The sequence below is a fragment of the Scomber scombrus genome, chromosome 19 (assembly GCF_963691925.1).
Source record: "Scomber scombrus chromosome 19, fScoSco1.1, whole genome shotgun sequence".
Taxonomy (NCBI): domain Eukaryota; kingdom Metazoa; phylum Chordata; class Actinopteri; order Scombriformes; family Scombridae; genus Scomber; species Scomber scombrus.
The window spans coordinates 24,341,245-24,364,998 of NC_084988.1; the positions used below are offsets into that span (position 1 = coordinate 24,341,245).

Sequence of the window (23,754 nt, forward strand, 5' to 3'; positions counted from 1 at the left end):
GTAGGGAAACATGAGGAATTTCTGTGGTGCAAAAGGCCTGAATGTTATAATGACATTGACAAACAAACTGAATTTAATATGGAATTAACTAATTAATTAACTGAATTTAAATAATTTAATGCAGAGACAGATAATATAGAATTTCACCAGCCTTATCTCTTAACTAAAAAAAACTACCCTGCACTTTTATCTATGCAGAGCAGTGTGCTGAGTGAAGTACTGCAAGGGTTATCTTAAGGTTTATGTGTAATTGGTTTATCTTTACACAACACAGAGTTAGAGAAAAGCTGTTCCATGCAGATTGGCACAAATAAAACAACTGCAGAGACATCAATAAAAGAGCTCCAGTAAAAGAGAGGGAGAGGACATAAAAGTGAACCAAAACTTAGTTAATGTGAAACCTGCGGTCATTTATCTGTAGAGAGGTGAATCATTCTAATCTCTCTGGAAAATCATTCATCACAAGGAGGAATGAACAGGTACAAATGTACTTTGGGCTTCTTAAAATGAATTACAGCGACTTTGACATTTTGCATTATAGTTACCTTTATAGCTCAAAGATGTATTGGGCGCTGCAGGATAACCGTACAAACATAATATAATACTGTGGTGAGTCAATACCAAAGAAAATTAACAAGAAAATGTCAAAGTGTGATAGCAGTTTGTGGCTCATTGTGCTGTGTATGTATGTGTATGTGTTACCTTATGTCTGCAAGTTTAGCCAGAGGTGGGCACGAGGTCTCTCCTGATTGGCTGCGATAAAGGAGTGGCAGGGGGGCCTGATTACTGCGACAGAACGCCTCAAAGTCATTGGCCAGATGATTGGGCAGGATGACCACATTAGCCTGCTGGTATCCTGACACAAACACACAAACTTTTTTTTTTTCAGGTAAGAGACATTTTAGTATCTATCACTCCTGAGTCACCACAGCAAGATCACCTCAAGATACATTTAAAGACTTATAAAACTGATAATCTGATGTTCAGAAATGATTTTCCCACAAAAAGTTCCATTACAGTATTAAAAGTATGCAAAAAAAATTACATCTACTCCTTTACCCTCACTGCAAAATCCAGAATCTATCAATATGCAAATGTTAATTTCAAAAGTTTAACTGCTGAGTACAAGATGTCTGCTACTTCACTGAAGCAACAGACGCTACTTTTGCTAAAAAGAAAGCTGTAAAAGAGGCTACAGGTGATTTAATGAAGGTAAACACAGTGCGGTGCATAAGAGCTCTGGTACTTCACTTCTCAGAGGCTGCAGATGTATCAACATATCAGTCCTGCTGCCTTCAGATGCTGCAGAGATTTAATGAACTGAAGCAGAAGCTTTTCATACAGTATAAAACAGCTGTGGACAGCAGATACGGTAAGAATCACCCACATTCATTTATAGATCAGTGCAGACTACTTTCTTGCTGAATTGTGAGCTGATTTAATTGAACTAACTAAATCTGTTATTGCAGCACATTTGCAGCTAGTTTGTTGATTAAATCACAGCAGACTGATGTGGCAGATGTGGTTCTGTATTTAGTTCAACATCTAAAACCAAATTTGTACAAAAATAAAACAACTGTCTTTGTGCTACTTCATTTGAATGATCCTCTCACCTGTCTGCACCTCAAACTATCACACACAGGTCAGGAACACACCAAACACTCGGAGCTGATCGCTGCACCTCCACAAAAACTGGTTATTACCGTTTGCCAATCCAGTCGTGGTGATTATCCTGAAATCTTCCTGTCTAATCAACAGCCTCAGCTCAGCAGGACTCAGAGAACTCAAATGATCCGACTTCTCCATCACAGAGTACACACACACGTTTGTAACCTACTTTGGCTGCCACAACGACTTTCTACTCTAGGAACAAACTGCTGCAGTTCTCTCAGGTTCTAATTCCTGGCCCAAAGCAGAACCATGGACAGAGGAGGTTGGATCAATGCAGTTACAGTCCAACTACAGTATGAGGTGACTGTAGTATTGAAGGAGGAATTGTTTACACATTTATATCAAACACTTATGATATAACCTCTGTCTTTCAAAGGCTCTGGTCTGGTCTCACTTGGGTTAATGTTCACTTGGAAGAAGAGATATATGTGGTTAATCTTTGGACAATGTAGCAGTAAAGAGAGGACTATTAACAGATTGGAATACCCATATAAACTAAAGTGTTTAAAGTTCAACAGATACAAATATATAAATATAAATAAAGCTTTATAGAGAGAGAATTAGAGAGAGACAGTACAAATGCCTCACATACAGTAACATAACCACTCTCCTTCTAACTCTCCTTTATCTTTACTGACTGCAAAAACAGTTTTAAGGCAGTAAAACGGCAATACAAAATTAAATGTAAGTGGACAGTGAGTTGTTCGGCAGACAGATAAAAGAATATGTTAACCAGATCTCTGCTGCTGCCCTGTGGCTCAGCTGTGGTACTGTCGGTCCACGGTAAGTCTGAAGTCTGGAAATGATAATAGCAAGAAAATAAACAGTCAAGAAGCTGCAACAGGACACATCTACTTAAGGATTTGATGATTTTCAATTTTGTCTCATGTTCGGATATATTTAAGTAAGTTCAGCTTTGAACAGATCAGAACCGATTTCAAAAGGCTCTTTTTTCCATTAAACTATAATAAGTTTAATGTGACTGGAGTGTCAATAAATCCCAATATTACACCAAGTACAGCCTACTGTATGCACCAAGCATTCAAAGTTTGACTACACATGCATTAATATTTTATCATCTGATTTATAAAATATTCTTATTTTGTGGATTTTTTATGAAATATAAATAAACGTTGGAATTTATTATTGTGTCAATAACTTTATCATGAATGTCAGTAACGAAACTGTGTTTAAGTGTGGTTAAACTGTTTGTAGTATTCTAGCAGCAAAATATATTCAAATCTTTGCAAGTAAACCAAATAAGAGTGTACTTTTTTGTCAGGATGTACTGACCTGAAAAACAATCTCACTGCATCTCTTTAATTTACATGTTTTATAAAATACAACATGTTGTAGGCTCTGTAAAGCATCACAGCAAAAATCGACCGATGAACAAAAGAAACAGGAGGTGAAAACAAAAGTTTCAAACTAAAAGGTGCAGCTCACAAACAATCAATCAATCAATCAATCTTTATTTATATAGCACCAAATCACAACAAAAGTAATCTCAAGGCACACATACAGCATCTATCTTTCTACTACAGACAGATGCATACACTGTTCCAGAAAACGTACATACATGGATCATATAAAAAAATACTATTTATTACTATTACGTTATACTTATGCAACTATAATGTTTTTGGAGCTGATTTTAAACAGGTAACATTAATCCTACAAATAAAAGCTTCAAAAATATACTTACAGTGTTTGCTTTAATGTCACTGATTGTAACAGACAAACACATGGTAAATGGCTGAATATATATATATATCCAAATTAGCCGCTTATTGTCTCACACACTCCCACGTTGATGACAATGAGCTACCAAGGTAGGTTCTGGGATCAAAAGCCCAAACCTGTTCTACCTCCTGAGCCACAGCCACCGTGTACAAAGGGAGATACTATTTGATTGTGTGTGTGTGTGTGTGTTTTACCTGAGTCCATAGCAGATTTAGAGATATTCCTCAAGTGTCTGAGGTAACATCTAACGGCTCTGACTGCAGTCAGCATGCTCAACCTAAAAATCAGCACACAAATACACACAAGTTTGTTTCAAAAGTCGTAAATTGTTCTGCATTTTAGTATTCAAAATGTACAATAGTGTGACACGAAGTGGGGCCAGAAGGCATTAAGGCTGACTGACTCAGCCAAGGCAATCTGTAATTGCACCCATTTTGTAGGGTTTTATTCTTTTTCTTTTTTTACAGACAAAAATAGAGGCAGATACTGGTCAATTTGTTTTCCAAGCATATGATGAGACTGTTTAATCAAACAAATGGTTATAACAGTACATGTGAGGTGATACTGTACATAAACGACTTTTTCATTCAAAATACACAAACATATGACTGAAGTACAAATGATGAGATCACTATATGCTGCACTTTCATGAGTTTCACTCTTTTGAGTAAACTCTGTCTGCTGATAGTGAACGCTGTCGCTGACATGATGATATCACTACTGTCAGGTTTTGAGCAGCTGTTAGTGGGAATGAAGGCATACTGTATGTCATAGGATAAAGCACCCTGTATTTAAGAAACTGAGTGACTTCAGTGAGACAATGACTTCAGTGAAAGTAATGAGTTCAGTCTGTTTCTGGTTAAAACTGTTACACTGAGTTCAGTATAAAAGGCCTACAGGGACTGCAGGGAAGTAACATACTGTGTAACAAGGCTAAACTGATAATAGTGCTTTCAGTCATCAGCACACTAATGCACACTCATGAATCACATACTGAAGAGATGGATGGAGTTGTTGAAAGTGAGGAAAAGCTTGAAAAGCATGCACAACAACAACATTTGACTCAGATATCTGTGCTCAGCAAAGTTTACTACATGAAATATCTGGAAAAGTTGACAATATCGAGTGTTCTGATATCCAGAGTTAAGTATTTTCTTTCACATAACTGGATGTTATCAGACTAAGAAGAGTCTTGAAGTCATCGGTGGATGCAAACATACTTTAATTAGATTAGAAAATACACAACTCTAGAAGAGCAGTTAAAGCAAACCGTAGACCAAAACTACACTGACAGTATACTGACACAAGTTAAGAGTCATTAGGATTTGCTGAGTGCTTATTTTCTCCTTCCAATGCAACTGTAAAGATGAGCCAGGTGTGGATTCAATTGTGACTGAAACTCCACATGTCTATCATGCTGTTAAAACTAAAAGAAAGGAATCTCTGCATACCTGAGTAGTGACAAGTGTTTTGCTCACTGTTGTTTGTTTTATTAAATCACAGCAAAGTTTCCATCTCTCAGACCTTCATCAGGGATATCATGGGCAGCATTTCCACTTAATATAAGCTACATATAAGAGCTGCCTCAATCATCCAATGAGAGGACTTGAAAGATCATTGACTAAATGATGAGCACCTGGGTTAATACAAATAGTGTCATCTGTCAGATAATAGAATATGACATTTAAAAAGAAATGAAAATTATTAAAATGGTAAAATATAATTGATAAACAGTCAAATTAAAAGTGTCCTAGTGATCAGTAGCACTGTCTTATTTTCTAGATTGGATCCTATGTTGTACTTTTGACCACTGATAGTATTTATTGATCATATTTATTGATCAAGCGACATCTTGTCCTTAATTGTAACAGTAACAGTGAGCCAGACAGTGTGCTGGAGCCTTTATCCATATGTTGATAAAAACTAAACACACTAACAGCAGTCTAGTTATACTTGGGTAAAGTTAGAAAGAGATTGGCAGATTCGAACTTCAGCGATCAATAGCTCATAAACACACAATAAAATTCTCCAAAAATAAACAAAAACACATTTTTCTGAAATGACTGTTGTAGTATGATTATCAGGTGACCCTTGTTGTGTATCATGATTTTGGTCATCCTACACTGTATAATATTAACGCTATTGACGATTTTTCACAATAAAATTCCCCATAAATATGCAAAAACACATTTTTCTGAAATAACTGTTGTAGTACGATTATCAGGTGACCATTGTTGTGTAGCATGATTTCGGTGAATATACAGTGTATAATATTAACGCTATTGACGATTTTTCACAATAAAATTCCCCAAAAATATGCAAAAACATTTTTTTTCTGAAATGACTGTTGTAGTACGACTATCAGGTGACCCTTGTTGTGTAGCATGATTTTGGTCATCCTACACTGTATAATATTAACACTATTGACGATATTTCAAAATAAAATTCCCCAAAAATATGCACACTTTTTTTTCCCCCTGAAATAACTGTTGTAGTATGATTATCAGGTGACCATTGTTGTCTAGCATGATTTTGGTGAGTATACAGTGTATAATATTAACGCTATTGACGATTTTTCACAATAAAATTCCCCAAAAATATGCAAAAAGATTTTTTTTCAGAAATGACTGTTGTAGTACGACTATCAGGTGACCCTTGTTGTGTAGCATGATTTTGGTCATCCTACACTGTATAATATTAACGCTATTGACGATTTTTCACAATAAAATTCCACAAAAATATGCAAAAAGATTTTTTTTCTGAAATGACTGTTGTAGTACGACTATCAGGTGACCCTAGTTGTGTAGCATGATTTTGGTCATCCTACACTGTATAATATTAACGCTATTGACGATTTTTCACAATAAAATTCCCCAAAAATATGCAAAAACACATTTTTCTGAAATAACTGTTGTAGTACGATTATCAGGTGACCATTGTTGTGTAGCATGATTTTGGTGAGTATACAGTGTATAATATTAACGCTATTGACGATTTTTCACAATAAAATTCCCCAAAAATATGCAAAAACACATTTTTCAGAAATGACTGTTGTAGTACGACTATCAGGTGACCCTTGTTGTGTAGCATGATTTTGGTCATCCTACACTGTATAATATTAACGCTATTGACGATTTTTCACAATAAAATTCCACAAAAATATGCAAAAAGATTATTTTTCTGAAATGACTGTTGTAGTACGACTATCAGGTGACCCTTGATGTGTAGCATGATTTTGGTCATCCTACACTGTATAATATTAACGCTATTGACGATTTTTCACAATAAAATTCCCCAAAAATATGCAAAAACACATTTTTCTGAAATAACTGTTGTAGTACGATTATCAGGTGACCATTGTTGTGTAGCATGATTTTGGTGAGTATACCGTGTATAATATTAACGCTATTGACGATTTTTCACAATAAAATTCCCTAAAAATATGCAAAAAGATTTTTTTTCTGAAATGACTGTTGTAGTACGACTATAAGGTGACCCTTGTTGTGTAGCATGATTTTGGTCATCCTACACTGTATAATATTAACGCTATTGACGATTTTTCACAATAAAATTCCACAAAAATATGCAAAAACACATTTTTCGGAAATAACTGTTGTAGTACGATTATCAGGTGACCATTGTTGTGTAGCATGATTTTGGTGAGTATACCGTGTATAATATTAACGCTATTGACGATTTTTCACAATAAAATTCCACAAAAATATGCAAAAACACATTTTTCTGAAATAACTGTTGTAGTACGATTATCAGGTGACCATTGTTGTGTAGCCTGATTTTGGTGAGTATACAGTGTATAATACTAACGCTATTGACGATTTTTCACAATAAAATTCCCCAAAAATATGCAAAAAGATTTTTTTCTGAAATGACTGTTGTAGTACGATTATCAGGTGACCATTGTTGTGTAGCATGATTTTGGTCATCCTACACTGTATAATATTAACGCTATTGACGATTTTTCACAATAAAATTCCCCAAAAATATGCAAAAACACATTTTTCTGAAATAACTGTTGTAGTACGATTATCAGGTGACCATTGTTGTGTAGCATGATTTTGGTGAGTATACCGTGTATAATATTAACGCTATTGACGATTTTTCACAATAAAATTCCCTAAAAATATGCAAAAAGATTTTTTTTCTGAAATGACTGTTGTAGTACGACTATAAGGTGACCCTTGTTGTGTAGCATGATTTTGGTCATCCTACACTGTATAATATTAACGCTATTGACGATTTTTCACAATAAAATTCCACAAAAATATGCAAAAACACATTTTTCGGAAATAACTGTTGTAGTACGACTATCAGGTGACCCTTGTTGTGTAGCATGATTTTGGTCATCCTACACTGTATAATATTAACGCTATTGACGATTTTTCACAATAAAATTCCACAAAAATATGCAAAAACACATTTTTCTGAAATAACTGTTGTAGTACGATTATCAGGTGACCATTGTTGTGTAGCCTGATTTTGGTGAGTATACAGTGTATAATACTAACGCTATTGACGATTTTTCACAATAAAACTCCCCAAAAATATGCAAAAAGATTTTTTTCTGAAATGACTGTTGTAGTACGATTATCAGGTGACCATTGTTGTGTAGCATGATTTTGGTGAGTATACCGTGTATAATATTAACGCTATTGACGATTTTTCACAATAAAATTCCCCAAAAATATGCAAAAAGATTATTTTTCTGAAATGACTGTTGTAGTACGACTATCAGGTGACCCTTGTTGTGTAGCATGATTTTGGTCATCCTACACTGTATAATATTAACGCTATTGACGATTTTTCACAATAAAATTCCACAAAAATATGCAAAAAGATTATTTTTCTGAAATGACTGTTGTAGTACGACTATCAGGTGACCCTTGTTGTGTAGCATGATTTTGGTCATCCTACACTGTATAATATTAACGCTATTGTTTATTTTTCACAATAAAATTCCACAAAAATATGCAAAACACATTTTTCTGAAATAACTGTTGTAGAACGATTATCAGGTGACCATTGTTGTGTAGCATGATTTTGGTGAGTATACCGTGTATAATATTAACGCTATTGACGATTTTTCACAATAAAATTCCCCAAAAATATGCAAAAAGATTTTTTTCTGAAATGACTGTTGTAGTACAACTATCAGGTGACCCTTGTTGTGTAGCATGATTTTGGTGAGTATACAGTGTATAATATTAACGCTATTGACGATTTTTCACAATAAAATTCCCCAAAAATATGCAAAAACACATTTTTCTGAAATAACTGTTGTAGTACGATTATCAGGTGACCATTGTTGTGTAGCCTGATTTTGGTGAGTATACAGTGTATAATACTAACGCTATTGACGATTTTTCACAATAAAATTCCCCAAAAATATGCAAAAAGATTTTTTTCTGAAATGACTGTTGTAGTACGATTATCAGGTGACCATTGTTGTGTAGCATGATTTTGGTCATCCTACACTGTATAATATTAACGCTATTGACGATTTTTCACAATAAAATTCCCCAAAAATATGCAAAAACACATTTTTCTGAAATAACTGTTGTAGTACGATTATCAGGTGACCATTGTTGTCTAGCATGATTTTGGTGAGTATACAGTGTATAATATTAACGCTATTGACGATTTTTCACAATAAAATTCCCCAAAAATATGCAAAAAGATTTTTTTTCAGAAATGACTGTTGTAGTACGACTATCAGGTGACCCTTGTTGTGTAGCATGATTTTGGTCATCCTACACTGTATAATATTAACGCTATTGACGATTTTTCACAATAAAATTCCACAAAAATATGCAAAAAGATTATTTTTCTGAAATGACTGTTGTAGTACGACTATCAGGTGACCCTTGTTGTGTAGCATGATTTTGGTCATCTTACACTGTATAATATTAACGCTATTGACGATTTTTCACAATAAAATTCCCCAAAAATATGCAAAAAGATTTTTTTTCTGAAATGACTGTTGTAGTACGACTATAAGGTGACCCTTGTTGTGTAGCATGATTTTGGTCATCCTACACTGTATAATATTAACGCTATTGACGATTTTTCACAATAAAATTCCCCAAAAATATGCAAAAACACATTTTTCTGAAATGACTGTTGTAGTACGACTATCAGGTGACCCTTGTTGTGTAGCATGATTTTGGTCATCCTACACTGTATAATATTAACACTATTGACGATATTTCAAAATAAAATTCCCCAAAAATATGCAAAAAGATTATTTTTCTGAAATGACTGTTGTAGTACGACTATCAGGTGACCCTTGTTGTGTAGCATGATTTTGGTCATCCTACACTGTATAATATTAACGCTATTGACGATTTTTCACAATAAAATTCCCCAAAAATATGCAAAAACACATTTTTCTGAAATAACTGTTGTAGTACGATTATCAGGTGACCATTGTTGTGTAGCATGATTTTGGTGAGTATACCGTGTATAATATTAACGCTATTGACGATTTTTCACAATAAAATTCCCCAAAAATATGCAAAAAGATTTATTTTCTGAAATGACTGTTGTAGTACGACTATCAGGTGACCCTTGTTGTGTAGCATGATTTTGGTGAGTATACAGTGTATAATATTAACGCTATTGACGATATTTCAAAATAAAATTCCCCAAAAATATGCAAAGTTTTTTTTCCCCCTGAAATAACTGTTGTAGTATGATTATCAGGTGACCATTGTTGTCTAGCATGATTTTGGTGAGTATACAGTGTATAATATTAACGCTATTGACGATTTTTCACAATAAAATTCCCCAAAAATATGCAAAAAGATTTTTTTTCAGAAATGACTGTTGTAGTACGACTATCAGGTGACCCTTGTTGTGTAGCATGATTTTGGTCATCCTACACTGTATAATATTAACGCTATTGACGATTTTTCACAATAAAATTCCACAAAAATATGCAAAAACACATTTTTCGGAAATAACTGTTGTAGTACGATTATCAGGTAACCATTGTTGTGTAGCATGATTTTGGTGAGTATACCGTGTATAATATTAACGCTATTGACGATTTTTCACAATAAAATTCCCCAAAAATATGCAAAAACACATTTTTCTGAAATGACTGTTGTAGTACGACTATCAGGTGACCCTTGTTGTGTAGCATGATGTTGGTCATCCTACACTGTATAATATTAACACTATTGACGATATTTCAAAATAAAATTCCCCAAAAATATGCAAAGTTTTTTTTCCCCCTGAAATAACTGTTGTAGTATGATTATCAGGTGACCATTGTTGTCTAGCATGATTTTGGTGAGTATACCGTGTATAATATTAACGCTATTGACGATTTTTCACAATAAAATTCCCCAAAAATATGCAAAAAGATTTTTTTCTGAAATGACTGTTGTAGTACGATTATCAGGTGACCATTGTTGTGTAGCATGATTTTGATGAGTATACCGTGTATAATATTAACGCTATTGACGATTTTTCACAATAAAATTCCCCAAAAATATGCAAAAAGATTTTTTTTCTGAAATAACTGTTGTAGTATGATTATCAGGTGACCCTTGTTGTGTAGCATGATTTTGGTGAGTATACAGTGTATAATATTAACGCTATTGACGATTTTTCACAATAAAATTCCCCAAAAATATGCAAAAACACATTTTTCTGAAATAACTGTTGTAGTACGATTATCAGGTGACCATTGTTGTGTAGCCTGATTTTGGTGAGTATACAGTGTATAATATTAACGCTATTGACGATTTTTCACAATAAAATTCCCCAAAAATATGCAAAAACACATTTTTCTGAAATAACTGTTGTAGTACGATTATCAGGTGACCATTGTTGTCTAGCATGATTTTGGTGAGTATACCGTGTATAATATTAACGCTATTGACGATTTTTCACAATAAAATTCCCCAAAAATATGCAAAAAGATTTTTTTCTGAAATGACTGTTGTAGTACGATTATCAGGTGACCATTGTTGTGTAGCATGATTTTGATGAGTATACCGTGTATAATATTAACGCTATTGACGATTTTTCACAATAAAATTCCCCAAAAATATGCAAAAAGATTTTTTTTCTGAAATGACTGTTGTAGTACGACTATCAGGTGACCCTTGTTGTGTAGCATGATTTTGGTGAGTATACAGTGTATAATATTAACGCTATTGACGATTTTTCACAATAAAATTCCCCAAAAATACAGTATGCAAAAACACATTTTTCAGAAATGACTGTTGTAGTACGACTATCAGGTGACCCTTGTTGTGTAGCATGATTTTGGTCATCCTACACTGTATAATATTAACGCTATTGACGATTTTTCACAATAAAATTCCACAAAAATATGCAAAAAGATTATTTTTCTGAAATGACTGTTGTAGTACGACTATCAGGTGACCCTTGTTGTGTAGCATGATTTTGGTCATCCTACACTGTATAATATTAACGCTATTGACGATTTTTCACAATAAAATTCCACAAAAATATGCAAAACACATTTTTCTGAAATAACTGTTGTAGTACGATTATCAGGTGACCATTGTTGTGTAGCATGATTTTGGTGAGTATACCGTGTATAATATTAACGCTATTGACGATGTTTCACAATAAAATTCCCCAAAAATATGCAAAAAGATTTTTTTTCTGAAATGACTGTTGTAGTACAACTATCAGGTGACCCTTGTTGTGTAGCATGATTTTGGTGAGTATACAGTGTATATATAATATTAACGCTATTGACGATTTTTCACAATAAAATTCCCCAAAAATATGCAAAAACACATTTTTCTGAAATAACTGTTGTAGTACGATTATCAGGTGACCATTGTTGTGTAGCCTGATTTTGGTGAGTATACAGTGTATAATACTAACGCTATTGACGATTTTTCACAATAAAATTCCACAAAAATATGCAAAAAGATTTTTTTCTGAAATGACTGTTGTAGTACGATTATCAGGTGACCATTGTTGTGTAGCATGATTTTGGTGAGTATACCGTGTATAATATTAACGCTATTGACGATTTTTCACAATAAAATTCCCCAAAAATATGCAAAAAGATTTTTTTTCTGAAATGACTGTTGTAGTACGACTATCAGGTGACCCTTGTTGTGTAGCATGATTTTGGTGAGTATACAGTGTATAATATTAACGCTATTGACGATTTTTCACAATAAAATTCCCCAAAAATACAGTATGCAAAAACACATTTTTCAGAAATGACTGTTGTAGTACGACTATCAGGTGACCCTTGTTGTGTAGCATGATTTTGGTGAGTATACAGTGTATAATATTAACGCTATTGACGATTTTTCACAATAAAATTCCCCAAAAATATGCAAAAACACATTTTTCTGAAATGACTGTTGTAGTACGACTATCAGGTGACCCTTGTTGTGTAGCATGATGTTGGTCATCCTACACTGTATAATATTAACACTATTGACGATATTTCAAAATAAAATTCCCCAAAAATATGCAAAGTTTTTTTTCCCCCTGAAATAACTGTTGTAGTATGATTATCAGGTGACCATTGTTGTCTAGCATTATTTTGGTGAGTATACAGTGTATAATATTAACGCTATTGACGATTTTTCACAATAAAATTCCCCAAAAATATGCAAAAAGATTTATTTCTGAAATGACTGTTGTAGTACGATTATCAGGTGACCATTGTTGTGTAGCATGATTTTGGTGAGTATACCGTGTATAATATTAACGCTATTGACGATTTTTCACAATAAAATTCCCCAAAAATATGCAAAAAGATTTTTTTCTGAAATGACTGTTGTAGTACGATTACCAGGTGACCATTGTTGTGTAGCATGATTTTGGTGAGTATACCGTGTATAATATTAACGCTATTGACGATTTTTCACAATAAAATTCCCCAAAAATATGCAAAAAGATTTTTTTTCTGAAATGACTGTTGTAGTACGACTATCAGGTGACCCTTGTTGTGTAGCATGATTTTGGTGAGTATACAGTGTATAATATTAACGCTATTGACGATTTTTCACAATAAAATTCCCCAAAAATATGCAAAAACACATTTTTCGGAAATGACTGTTGTAGTACGACTATCAGGTGACCCTTGTTGTGTAGCATGATTTTGGTCATCCTACACTGTATAATATTAACGCTATTGACGATTTTTCACAATAAAATTCCACAAAAATATGCAAAAAGATTATTTTTCTGAAATGACTGTTGTAGTACGACTATCAGGTGACCCTTGTTGTGTAGCATGATTTTGGTCATCCTACACTGTATAATATTAACGCTATTGACGATTTTTCACAATAAAATTCCCCAAAAATATGCAAAAACACATTTTTCTGAAATAACTGTTGTAGTACGATTATCAGGTGACCATTGTTGTGTAGCATGATTTTGGTGAGTATACCGTGTATAATATTAACGCTATTGACGATTTTTCACAATAAAATTCCCCAAAAATATGCAAAAAGATTTTTTTTCTGAAATGACTGTTGTAGTACGACTATCAGGTGACCCTTGTTGTGTAGCATGATTTTGGTGAGCATACAGTGTATAATATTAACGCTATTGACGATTTTTCACAATAAAATTCCCCAAAAATATGCAAACTTTTTTTTCCCCCTGAAATAACTGTTGTAGTATGATTATCAGGTGACCATTGTTGTCTAGCATGATTTTGGTGAGTATACAGTGTATAATATTAACGCTATTGACGATTTTTCACAATAAAATTCCCCAAAAATATGCAAAAAGATTTTTTTTCAGAAATGACTGTTGTAGTACGACTATCAGGTGACCCTTGTTGTGTAGCATGATGTTGGTCATCCTACACTGTATAATATTAACACTATTGACGATATTTCACAATAAAATTCCCCAAAAATATGCAAAGTTTTTTTTCACCCTGAAATAACTGTTGTAGTATGATTATCAGGTGACCATTGTTGTCTAGCATGATTTTTTTGAGTATACAGTGTATAATATTAACGCTATTGACGATTTTTCACAATAAAATTCCACAAAAATATGCAAAAAGATTATTTTTCTGAAATGACTGTTGTAGTACGACTATCAGGTGACCCTTGTTGTGTAGCATGATTTTGGTCATCCTACACTGTATAATATTAACGCTATTGACGATTTTTCACAATAAAATTCCCCAAAAATATGCAAAAACACATTTTTCTGAAATAACTGTTGTAGTACGATTATCAGGTGACCATTGTTGTGTAGCATGATTTTGGTGAGTATACCGTGTATAATATTAACGCTATTGACGATTTTTCACAATAAAATTCCCCAAAAATATGCAAAAAGATTTTTTTTCTGAAATGACTGTTGTAGTACGACTATCAGGTGACCCTTGTTGTGTAGCATGATTTTGGTGAGCATACAGTGTATAATATTAACGCTATTGACGATTTTTCACAATAAAATTCCCCAAAAATATGCAAAAACACATTTTTCTGAAATGACTGTTGTAGTACGACTATCAGGTGACCCTTGTTGTGTAGCATGATGTTGGTCATCCTACACTGTATAATATTAACACTATTGACGATATTTCAAAATAAAATTCCCCAAAAATATGCAAAGTTTTTTTTCCCCCTGAAATAACTGTTGTAGTATGATTATCAGGTGACCATTGTTGTCTAGCATGATTTTGGTGAGTATACAGTGTATAATATTAACGCTATTGACGATTTTTCACAATAAAATTCCCCAAAAATATGCAAAAAGATTTTTTTTCAGAATTGACTGTTGTAGTACGACTATCAGGTGACCCTTGTTGTGTAGCATGATTTTGGTCATCCTACACTGTATAATATTAACGCTATTGACGATTTTTCACAATAAAATTCCCCAAAAATATGCAAAAACACATTTTTCTGAAATAACTGTTGTAGTACGATTATCAGGTGACCATTGTTGTGTAGCCTGATTTTGGTGAGTATACAGTGTATAATACTAACGCTATTGACGATTTTTCACAATAAAATTCCCCAAAAATATGCAAAAAGATTTTTTTCTGAAATGACTGTTGTAGTACGATTACCAGGTGACCATTGTTGTGTAGCATGATTTTGGTGAGTATACCGTGTATAATATTAACGCTATTGACGATTTTTCACAATAAAATTCCCCAAAAATATGCAAAAATATTTTTTTTCTGAAATGACTGTTGTAGTACGACTATCAGGTGACCCTTGTTGTGTAGCATGATTTTGGTGAGTATATAGTGTATAATATTAACGCTATTGACGATTTTTCACAATAAAATTCCCCAAAAATATGCAAAAACACATTTTTCAGAAATGACTGTTGTAGTACGACTATCAGGTGACCCTTGTTGTGTAGCATGATTTTGGTCATCCTACACTGTATAATATTAACGCTATTGACGATTTTTCACAATAAAATTCCACAAAAATATGCAAAAAGATTATTTTTCTGAAATGACTGTTGTAGTACGACTATCAGGTGACCCTTGTTGTGTAGCATGATTTTGGTCATCCTACACTGTATAATATTAACGCTATTGACGATTTTTCACAATAAAATTCCCCAAAAATATGCAAAAACACATTTTTCTGAAATAACTGTTGTAGTACGATTATCAGGTGACCATTGTTGTGTAGCATGATTTTGGTGAGTATACCGTGTATAATATTAACGCTATTGACGATTTTTCACAATAAAATTCCCCAAAAATATGCAAAAAGATTTTTTTTCTGAAATGACTATTGTAGTACGACTATCAGGTGACCCTTGTTGTGTAGCATGATTTTGGTGAGCATACAGTGTATAATATTAACGCTATTGACGATTTTTCACAATAAAATTCCCCAAAAATATGCAAAAACACATTTTTCTGAAATGACTGTTGTAGTACGACTATCAGGTGACCCTTGTTGTGTAGCATGATTTTGGTCATCCTACACTGTATAATATTAACGCTATTGACGATTTTTCACAATAAAATTCCACAAAAATATGCAAAAAGATTATTTTTCTGAAATGACTGTTGTAGTACGACTATCAGGTGACCCTTGTTGTGTAGCATGATTTTGGTGAGCATACAGTGTATAATATTAACGCTATTGACGATTTTTCACAATAAAATTCCCCAAAAATATGCAAAAACACATTTTTCTGAAATGACTGTTGTAGTACGACTATCAGGTGACCCTTGTTGTGTAGCATGATGTTGGTCATCCTACACTGTATAATATTAACACTATTGACGATATTTCAAAATAAAATTCCCCAAAAATATGCAAAGTTTTTTTTCACCCTGAAATAACTGTTGTAGTATGATTATCAGGTGACCATTGTTGTCTAGCATGATTTTTTTGAGTATACAGTGTATAATATTAACGCTATTGACGATTTTTCACAATAAAATTCCACAAAAATATGCAAAAAGATTATTTTTCTGAAATGACTGTTGTAGTACGACTATCAGGTGACCCTTGTTGTGTAGCATGATTTTGGTCATCCTACACTGTATAATATTAACGCTATTGACGATTTTTCACAATAAAATTCCCCAAAAATATGCAAAAACACATTTTTCTGAAATAACTGTTGTAGTACGATTATCAGGTGACCATTGTTGTGTAGCATGATTTTGGTGAGTATACCGTGTATAATATTAACGCTATTGACGATTTTTCACAATAAAATTCCCCAAAAATATGCAAAAAGATTTTTTTTCTGAAATGACTGTTGTAGTACGACTATCAGGTGACCCTTGTTGTGTAGCATGATTTTGGTGAGCATACAGTGTATAATATTAACGCTATTGACGATTTTTCACAATAAAATTCCCCAAAAATATGCAAAAACACATTTTTCTGAAATGACTGTTGTAGTACGACTATCAGGTGACCCTTGTTGTGTAGCATGATTTTGGTCATCCTACACTGTATAATATTAACGCTATTGACGATTTTTCACAATAAAATTCCACAAAAATATGCAAAAAGATTATTTTTCTGAAATGACTGTTGTAGTACGACTATCAGGTGACCCTTGTTGTCTAGCATGATTTTTTTGAGTATACAGTGTATAATATTAACGCTATTGACGATTTTTCACAATAAAATTCCACAAAAATATGCAAAAAGATTATTTTTCTGAAATGACTGTTGTAGTACGACTATCAGGTGACCCTTGTTGTGTAGCATGATTTTGGTCATCCTACACTGTATAATATTAACGCTATTGACGATTTTTCACAATAAAATTCCCCAAAAATATGCAAAAACACATTTTTCTGAAATAACTGTTGTAGTACGATTATCAGGTGACCATTGTTGTGTAGCATGATTTTGGTGAGTATACCGTGTATAATATTAACGCTATTGACGATTTTTCACAATAAAATTCCCCAAAAATATGCAAAAAGATTTTTTTTCTGAAATGACTGTTGTAGTACGACTATCAGGTGACCCTTGTTGTGTAGCATGATTTTGGTGAGCATACAGTGTATAATATTAACGCTATTGACGATTTTTCACAATAAAATTCCCCAAAAATATGCAAAAACACATTTTTCTGAAATGACTGTTGTAGTACGACTATCAGGTGACCATTGTTGTGTAGCATGATTTTGGTCATCCTACACTGTATAATATTAACTCTATTGACGATTTTTCACAATAAAATTCCACAAAAATATGCAAAAAGATTATTTTTCTGAAATGACTGTTGTAGTACGACTATCAGGTGACCCTTGTTGTGTAGCATGATGTTGGTCATCCTACACTGTATAATATTAACACTATTGACGATATTTCAAAATAAAATTCCCCAAAAATATGCAAAGTTTTTTTTCCCCCTGAAATAACTGTTGTAGTATGATTATCAGGTGACCATTGTTGTCTAGCATGATTTTGGTGAGTATACAGTGTATAATATTAACGCTATTGACGATTTTTCACAATAAAATTCCCCAAAAATATGCAAAAAGATTTTTTTTCAGAATTGACTGTTGTAGTACGACTATCAGGTGACCCTTGTTGTGTAGCATGATTTTGGTCATCCTACACTGTATAATATTAACGCTATTGACGATTTTTCACAATAAAATTCCACAAAAATATGCAAAAACACATTTTTCGGAAATAACTGTTGTAGTACGATTATCAGGTAACCATTGTTGTGTAGCATGATTTTGGTGAGTATACCGTGTATAATATTAACGCTATTGACGATTTTTCACAATAAAATTCCCCAAAAATATGCAAAAACACATTTTTCTGAAATAACTGTTGTAGTACGATTATCAGGTGACCATTGTTGTGTAGCCTGATTTTGGTGAGTATACAGTGTATAATACTAACGCTATTGACGATTTTTCACAATAAAATTCCCCAAAAATATGCAAAAAGATTTTTTTCTGAAATGACTGTTGTAGTACGATTACCAGGTGACCATTGTTGTGTAGCATGATTTTGGTGAGTATACCGTGTATAATATTAACGCTATTGACGATTTTTCACAATAAAATTCCCCAAAAATATGCAAAAATATTTTTTTTCTGAAATGACTGTTGTAGTACGACTATCAGGTGACCCTTGTTGTGTAGCATGATTTTGGTGAGTATATAGTGTATAATATTAACGCTATTGACGATTTTTCACAATAAAATTCCCCAAAAATATGCAAAAACACATTTTTCAGAAATGACTGTTGTAGTACGACTATCAGGTGACCCTTGTTGTGTAGCATGATTTTGGTCATCCTACACTGTATAATATTAACGCTATTGACGATTTTTCACAATAAAATTCCCCAAAAATATGCAAAAACACATTTTTCTGAAATAACTGTTGTAGTACGATTATCAGGTGACCATTGTTGTGTAGCATGATTTTGGTGAGTATAACGTGTATAATATTAACGCTATTGACGATTTTTCACAATAAAATTCCCCAAAAATATGCAAAAAGATTTTTTTTCTGAAATGACTATTGTAGTACGACTATCAGGTGACCCTTGTTGTGTAGCATGATTTTGGTGAGCATACAGTGTATAATATTAACGCTATTGACGATTTTTCACAATAAAATTCCCCAAAAATATGCAAAAACACATTTTTCTGAAATGACTGTTGTAGTACGACTATCAGGTGACCCTTGTTGTGTAGCATGATTTTGGTCATCCTACACTTTATAATATTAACGCTATTGACGATTTTTCACAATAAAATTCCCCAAAAATATGCAAAAAGATTTTTTTTCTGAAATGACTGTTGTAGTACGACTATCAGGTGACCCTTGTTGTGTAGCATGATTTTGGTGAGCATACAGTGTATAATATTAACGCTATTGACGATTTTTCACAATAAAATTCCCCAAAAATATGCAAAAACACATTTTTCTGAAATGACTGTTGTAGTACGACTATCAGGTGACCCTTGTTGTGTAGCATGATGTTGGTCATCCTACACTGTAGAATATTAACACTATTGACGATATTTCAAAATAAAATTCCCCAAAAATATGCAAAGTTTTTTTTCCCCCTGAAATAACTGTTGTAGTATGATTATCAGGTGACCATTGTTGTCTAGCATGATTTTGGTGAGTATACAGTGTATAATATTAACGCTATTGACGATTTTTCACAATAAAATTCCCCAAAAATATGCAAAAAGATTTTTTTTCAGAAATGACTGTTGTAGTACGACTATCAGGTGACCCTTGTTGTGTAGCATGATTTTGGTCATCCTACACTGTATAATATTAACGCTATTGACGATTTTTCACAATAAAATTCCACAAAAATATGCAAAAACACATTTTTCGGAAATAACTGTTGTAGTACGATTATCAGGTAACCATTGTTGTGTAGCATGATTTTGGTGAGTATACCGTGTATAATATTAACGCTATTGACGATTTTTCACAATAAAATTCCCCAAAAATATGCAAAAACACATTTTTCTGAAATAACTGTTGTAGTACGATTATCAGGTGACCATTGTTGTGTAGCATGATTTTGGTGAGTATACCGTGTATAATATTAACGCTATTGACGATTTTTCACAATAAAATTCCCCAAAAATATGCAAAAAGATTTTTTTTCTGAAATGACTATTGTAGTACGACTATCAGGTGACCCTTGTTGTGTAGCATGATTTTGGTGAGCATACAGTGTATAATATTAACGCTATTGACGATTTTTCACAATAAAATTCCCCAAAAATATGCAAAAACACATTTTTCTGAAATGACTGTTGTAGTACGACTATCAGGTGACCCTTGTTGTGTAGCATGATTTTGGTCATCCTACACTTTATAATATTAACGCTATTGACGATTTTTCACAATAAAATTCCCCAAAAATATGCAAAAAGATTTTTTTTCTGAAATGACTGTTGTAGTACGACTATCAGGTGACCCTTGTTGTGTAGCATGATTTTGGTGAGCATACAGTGTATAATATTAACGCTATTGACGATTTTTCACAATAAAATTCCCCAAAAATATGCAAAAACACATTTTTCTGAAATGACTGTTGTAGTACGACTATCAGGTGACCCTTGTTGTGTAGCATGATGTTGGTCATCCTACACTGTAGAATATTAACACTATTGACGATATTTCAAAATAAAATTCCCCAAAAATATGCAAAGTTTTTTTTCCCCCTGAAATAACTGTTGTAGTATGATTATCAGGTGACCATTGTTGTCTAGCATGATTTTGGTGAGTATACAGTGTATAATATTAACGCTATTGACGATTTTTCACAATAAAATTCCCCAAAAATATGCAAAAAGATTTTTTTTCAGAAATGACTGTTGTAGTACGACTATCAGGTGACCCTTGTTGTGTAGCATGATTTTGGTCATCCTACACTGTATAATATTAACGCTATTGACGATTTTTCACAATAAAATTCCACAAAAATATGCAAAAACACATTTTTCGGAAATAACTGTTGTAGTACGATTATCAGGTAACCATTGTTGTGTAGCATGATTTTGGTGAGTATACCGTGTATAATATTAACGCTATTGACGATTTTTCACAATAAAATTCCCCAAAAATATGCAAAAACACATTTTTCTGAAATAACTGTTGTAGTACGATTATCAGGTGACCATTGTTGTGTAGCCTGATTTTGGTGAGTATACAGTGTATAATACTAACGCTATTGACGATTTTTCACAATAAAATTCCCCAGAAATATGCAAAAAGATTTTTTTCTGAAATGACTGTTGTAGTACGATTATCAGGTGACCATTGTTGTGTAGCATGATTTTGGTGAGTATACCGTGTATAATATTAACGCTATTGACGATTTTTCACAATAAAATTCCACAAAAATATGCAAAAAGATTATTTTTCTGAAATGACTGTTGTAGTACGACTATCAGGTGACCCTTGTTGTGTAGCATGATTTTGGTCATCCTACACTGTATAATATTAACGCTATTGACGATTTTTCACAATAAAATTCCACAAAAATATGCAAAAACACATTTTTCTGAAATAACTGTTGTAATACGATTATCAGGTGACCATTGTTGTGTAGCATGATTTTGGTGAGTATACCGTGTATAATATTAACGCTATTGACGATTTTTCACAATAAAATTCCCCAAAAATATGCAAAAAGATTTTTTTTCTGAAATGACTGTTGTAGTACAACTATCAGGTGACCCTTGTTGTGTAGCATGATTTTGGTGAGTATACAGTGTATAATATTAACGCTATTGACGATTTTTCACAATAAAATTCCCCAAAAATATGCAAAAACACATTTTTCTGAAATTACTGTTGTAGTACGACTATCAGGTGACCCTTGTTGTGTAGCATGATGTTGGTCATCCTACACTGTATAATATTAACGCTATTGACGATATTTCAAAATAAAATTCCCCAAAAATATGCAAAGTTTTTTTTCCCCCTGAAATAACTGTTGTAGTATGATTATCAGGTGACCATTGTTGTCTAGCATGATTTTGGTGAGTATACAGTGTATAATATTAACGCTATTGACGATTTTTCACAATAAAATTCCCCAAAAATATGCAAAAAGATTTTTTTTCAGAATTGACTGTTGTAGTACGACTATCAGGTGACCCTTGTTGTGTAGCATGATTTTGGTCATCCTACACTGTATAATATTAACGCTATTGACGATTTTTCACAATAAAATTCCACAAAAATATGCAAAAACACATTTTTCGGAAATAACTGTTGTAGTACGATTATCAGGTAACCATTGTTGTGTAGCATGATTTTGGTGAGTATACCGTGTATAATATTAACGCTATTGACGATTTTTCACAATAAAATTCCCCAAAAATATGCAAAAACACATTTTTCTGAAATAACTGTTGTAGTACGATTATCAGGTGACCATTGTTGTGTAGCCTGATTTTGGTGAGTATACAGTGTATAATACTAACGCTATTGACGATTTTTCACAATAAAATTCCCCAAAAATATGCAAAAAGATTTTTTTCTGAAATGACTGTTGTAGTACGATTACCAGGTGACCATTGTTGTGTAGCATGATTTTGGTGAGTATACCGTGTATAATATTAACGCTATTGACGATTTTTCACAATAAAATTCCCCAAAAATATGCAAAAATATTTTTTTTCTGAAATGACTGTTGTAGTACGACTATCAGGTGACCCTTGTTGTGTAGCATGATTTTGGTGAGTATATAGTGTATAATATTAACGCTATTGACGATTTTTCACAATAAAATTCCCCAAAAATATGCAAAAACACATTTTTCAGAAATGACTGTTGTAGTACGACTATCAGGTGACCCTTGTTGTGTAGCATGATTTTGGTCATCCTACACTGTATAATATTAACGCTATTGACGATTTTTCACAATAAAATTCCACAAAAATATGCAAAAAGATTATTTTTCTGAAATGACTGTTGTAGTACGACTATCAGGTGACCCTTGTTGTGTAGCATGATTTTGGTCATCCTACACTGTATAATATTAACGCTATTGACGATTTTTCACAATAAAATTCCCCAAAAATATGCAAAAACACATTTTTCTGAAATAACTGTTGTAGTACGATTATCAGGTGACCATTGTTGTGTAGCATGATTTTGGTGAGTATACCGTGTATAATATTAACGCTATTGACGATTTTTCACAATAAAATTCCCCAAAAATATGCAAAAAGATTTTTTTTCTGAAATGACTATTGTAGTACGACTATCAGGTGACCCTTGTTGTGTAGCATGATTTTGGTGAGCATACAGTGTATAATATTAACGCTATTGACGATTTTTCACAATAAAATTCCCCAAAAATATGCAAAAACACATTTTT

General features: G+C 32.9%; 1 protein-coding gene across 1 annotated transcript in view; it reads right to left on the minus strand.

Annotated features, from left to right (window-relative positions):
- Positions 1 to 23,754, minus strand: part of dglucy (D-glutamate cyclase) — a 160,432-nt gene that overhangs the window by 69,717 nt on the left and 66,961 nt on the right. Inside the window, exons 2-3 of the mRNA XM_062440236.1 lie at positions 3,609 to 3,691; positions 703 to 856 (exon numbers count right to left, since the gene is read on the minus strand). Of these exons, the coding sequence (XP_062296220.1) occupies positions 703 to 856; positions 3,609 to 3,684 (230 nt within the window). The 5' untranslated portion in view covers positions 3,685 to 3,691. The remainder of the gene's footprint in view (positions 1 to 702; positions 857 to 3,608; positions 3,692 to 23,754) is intronic.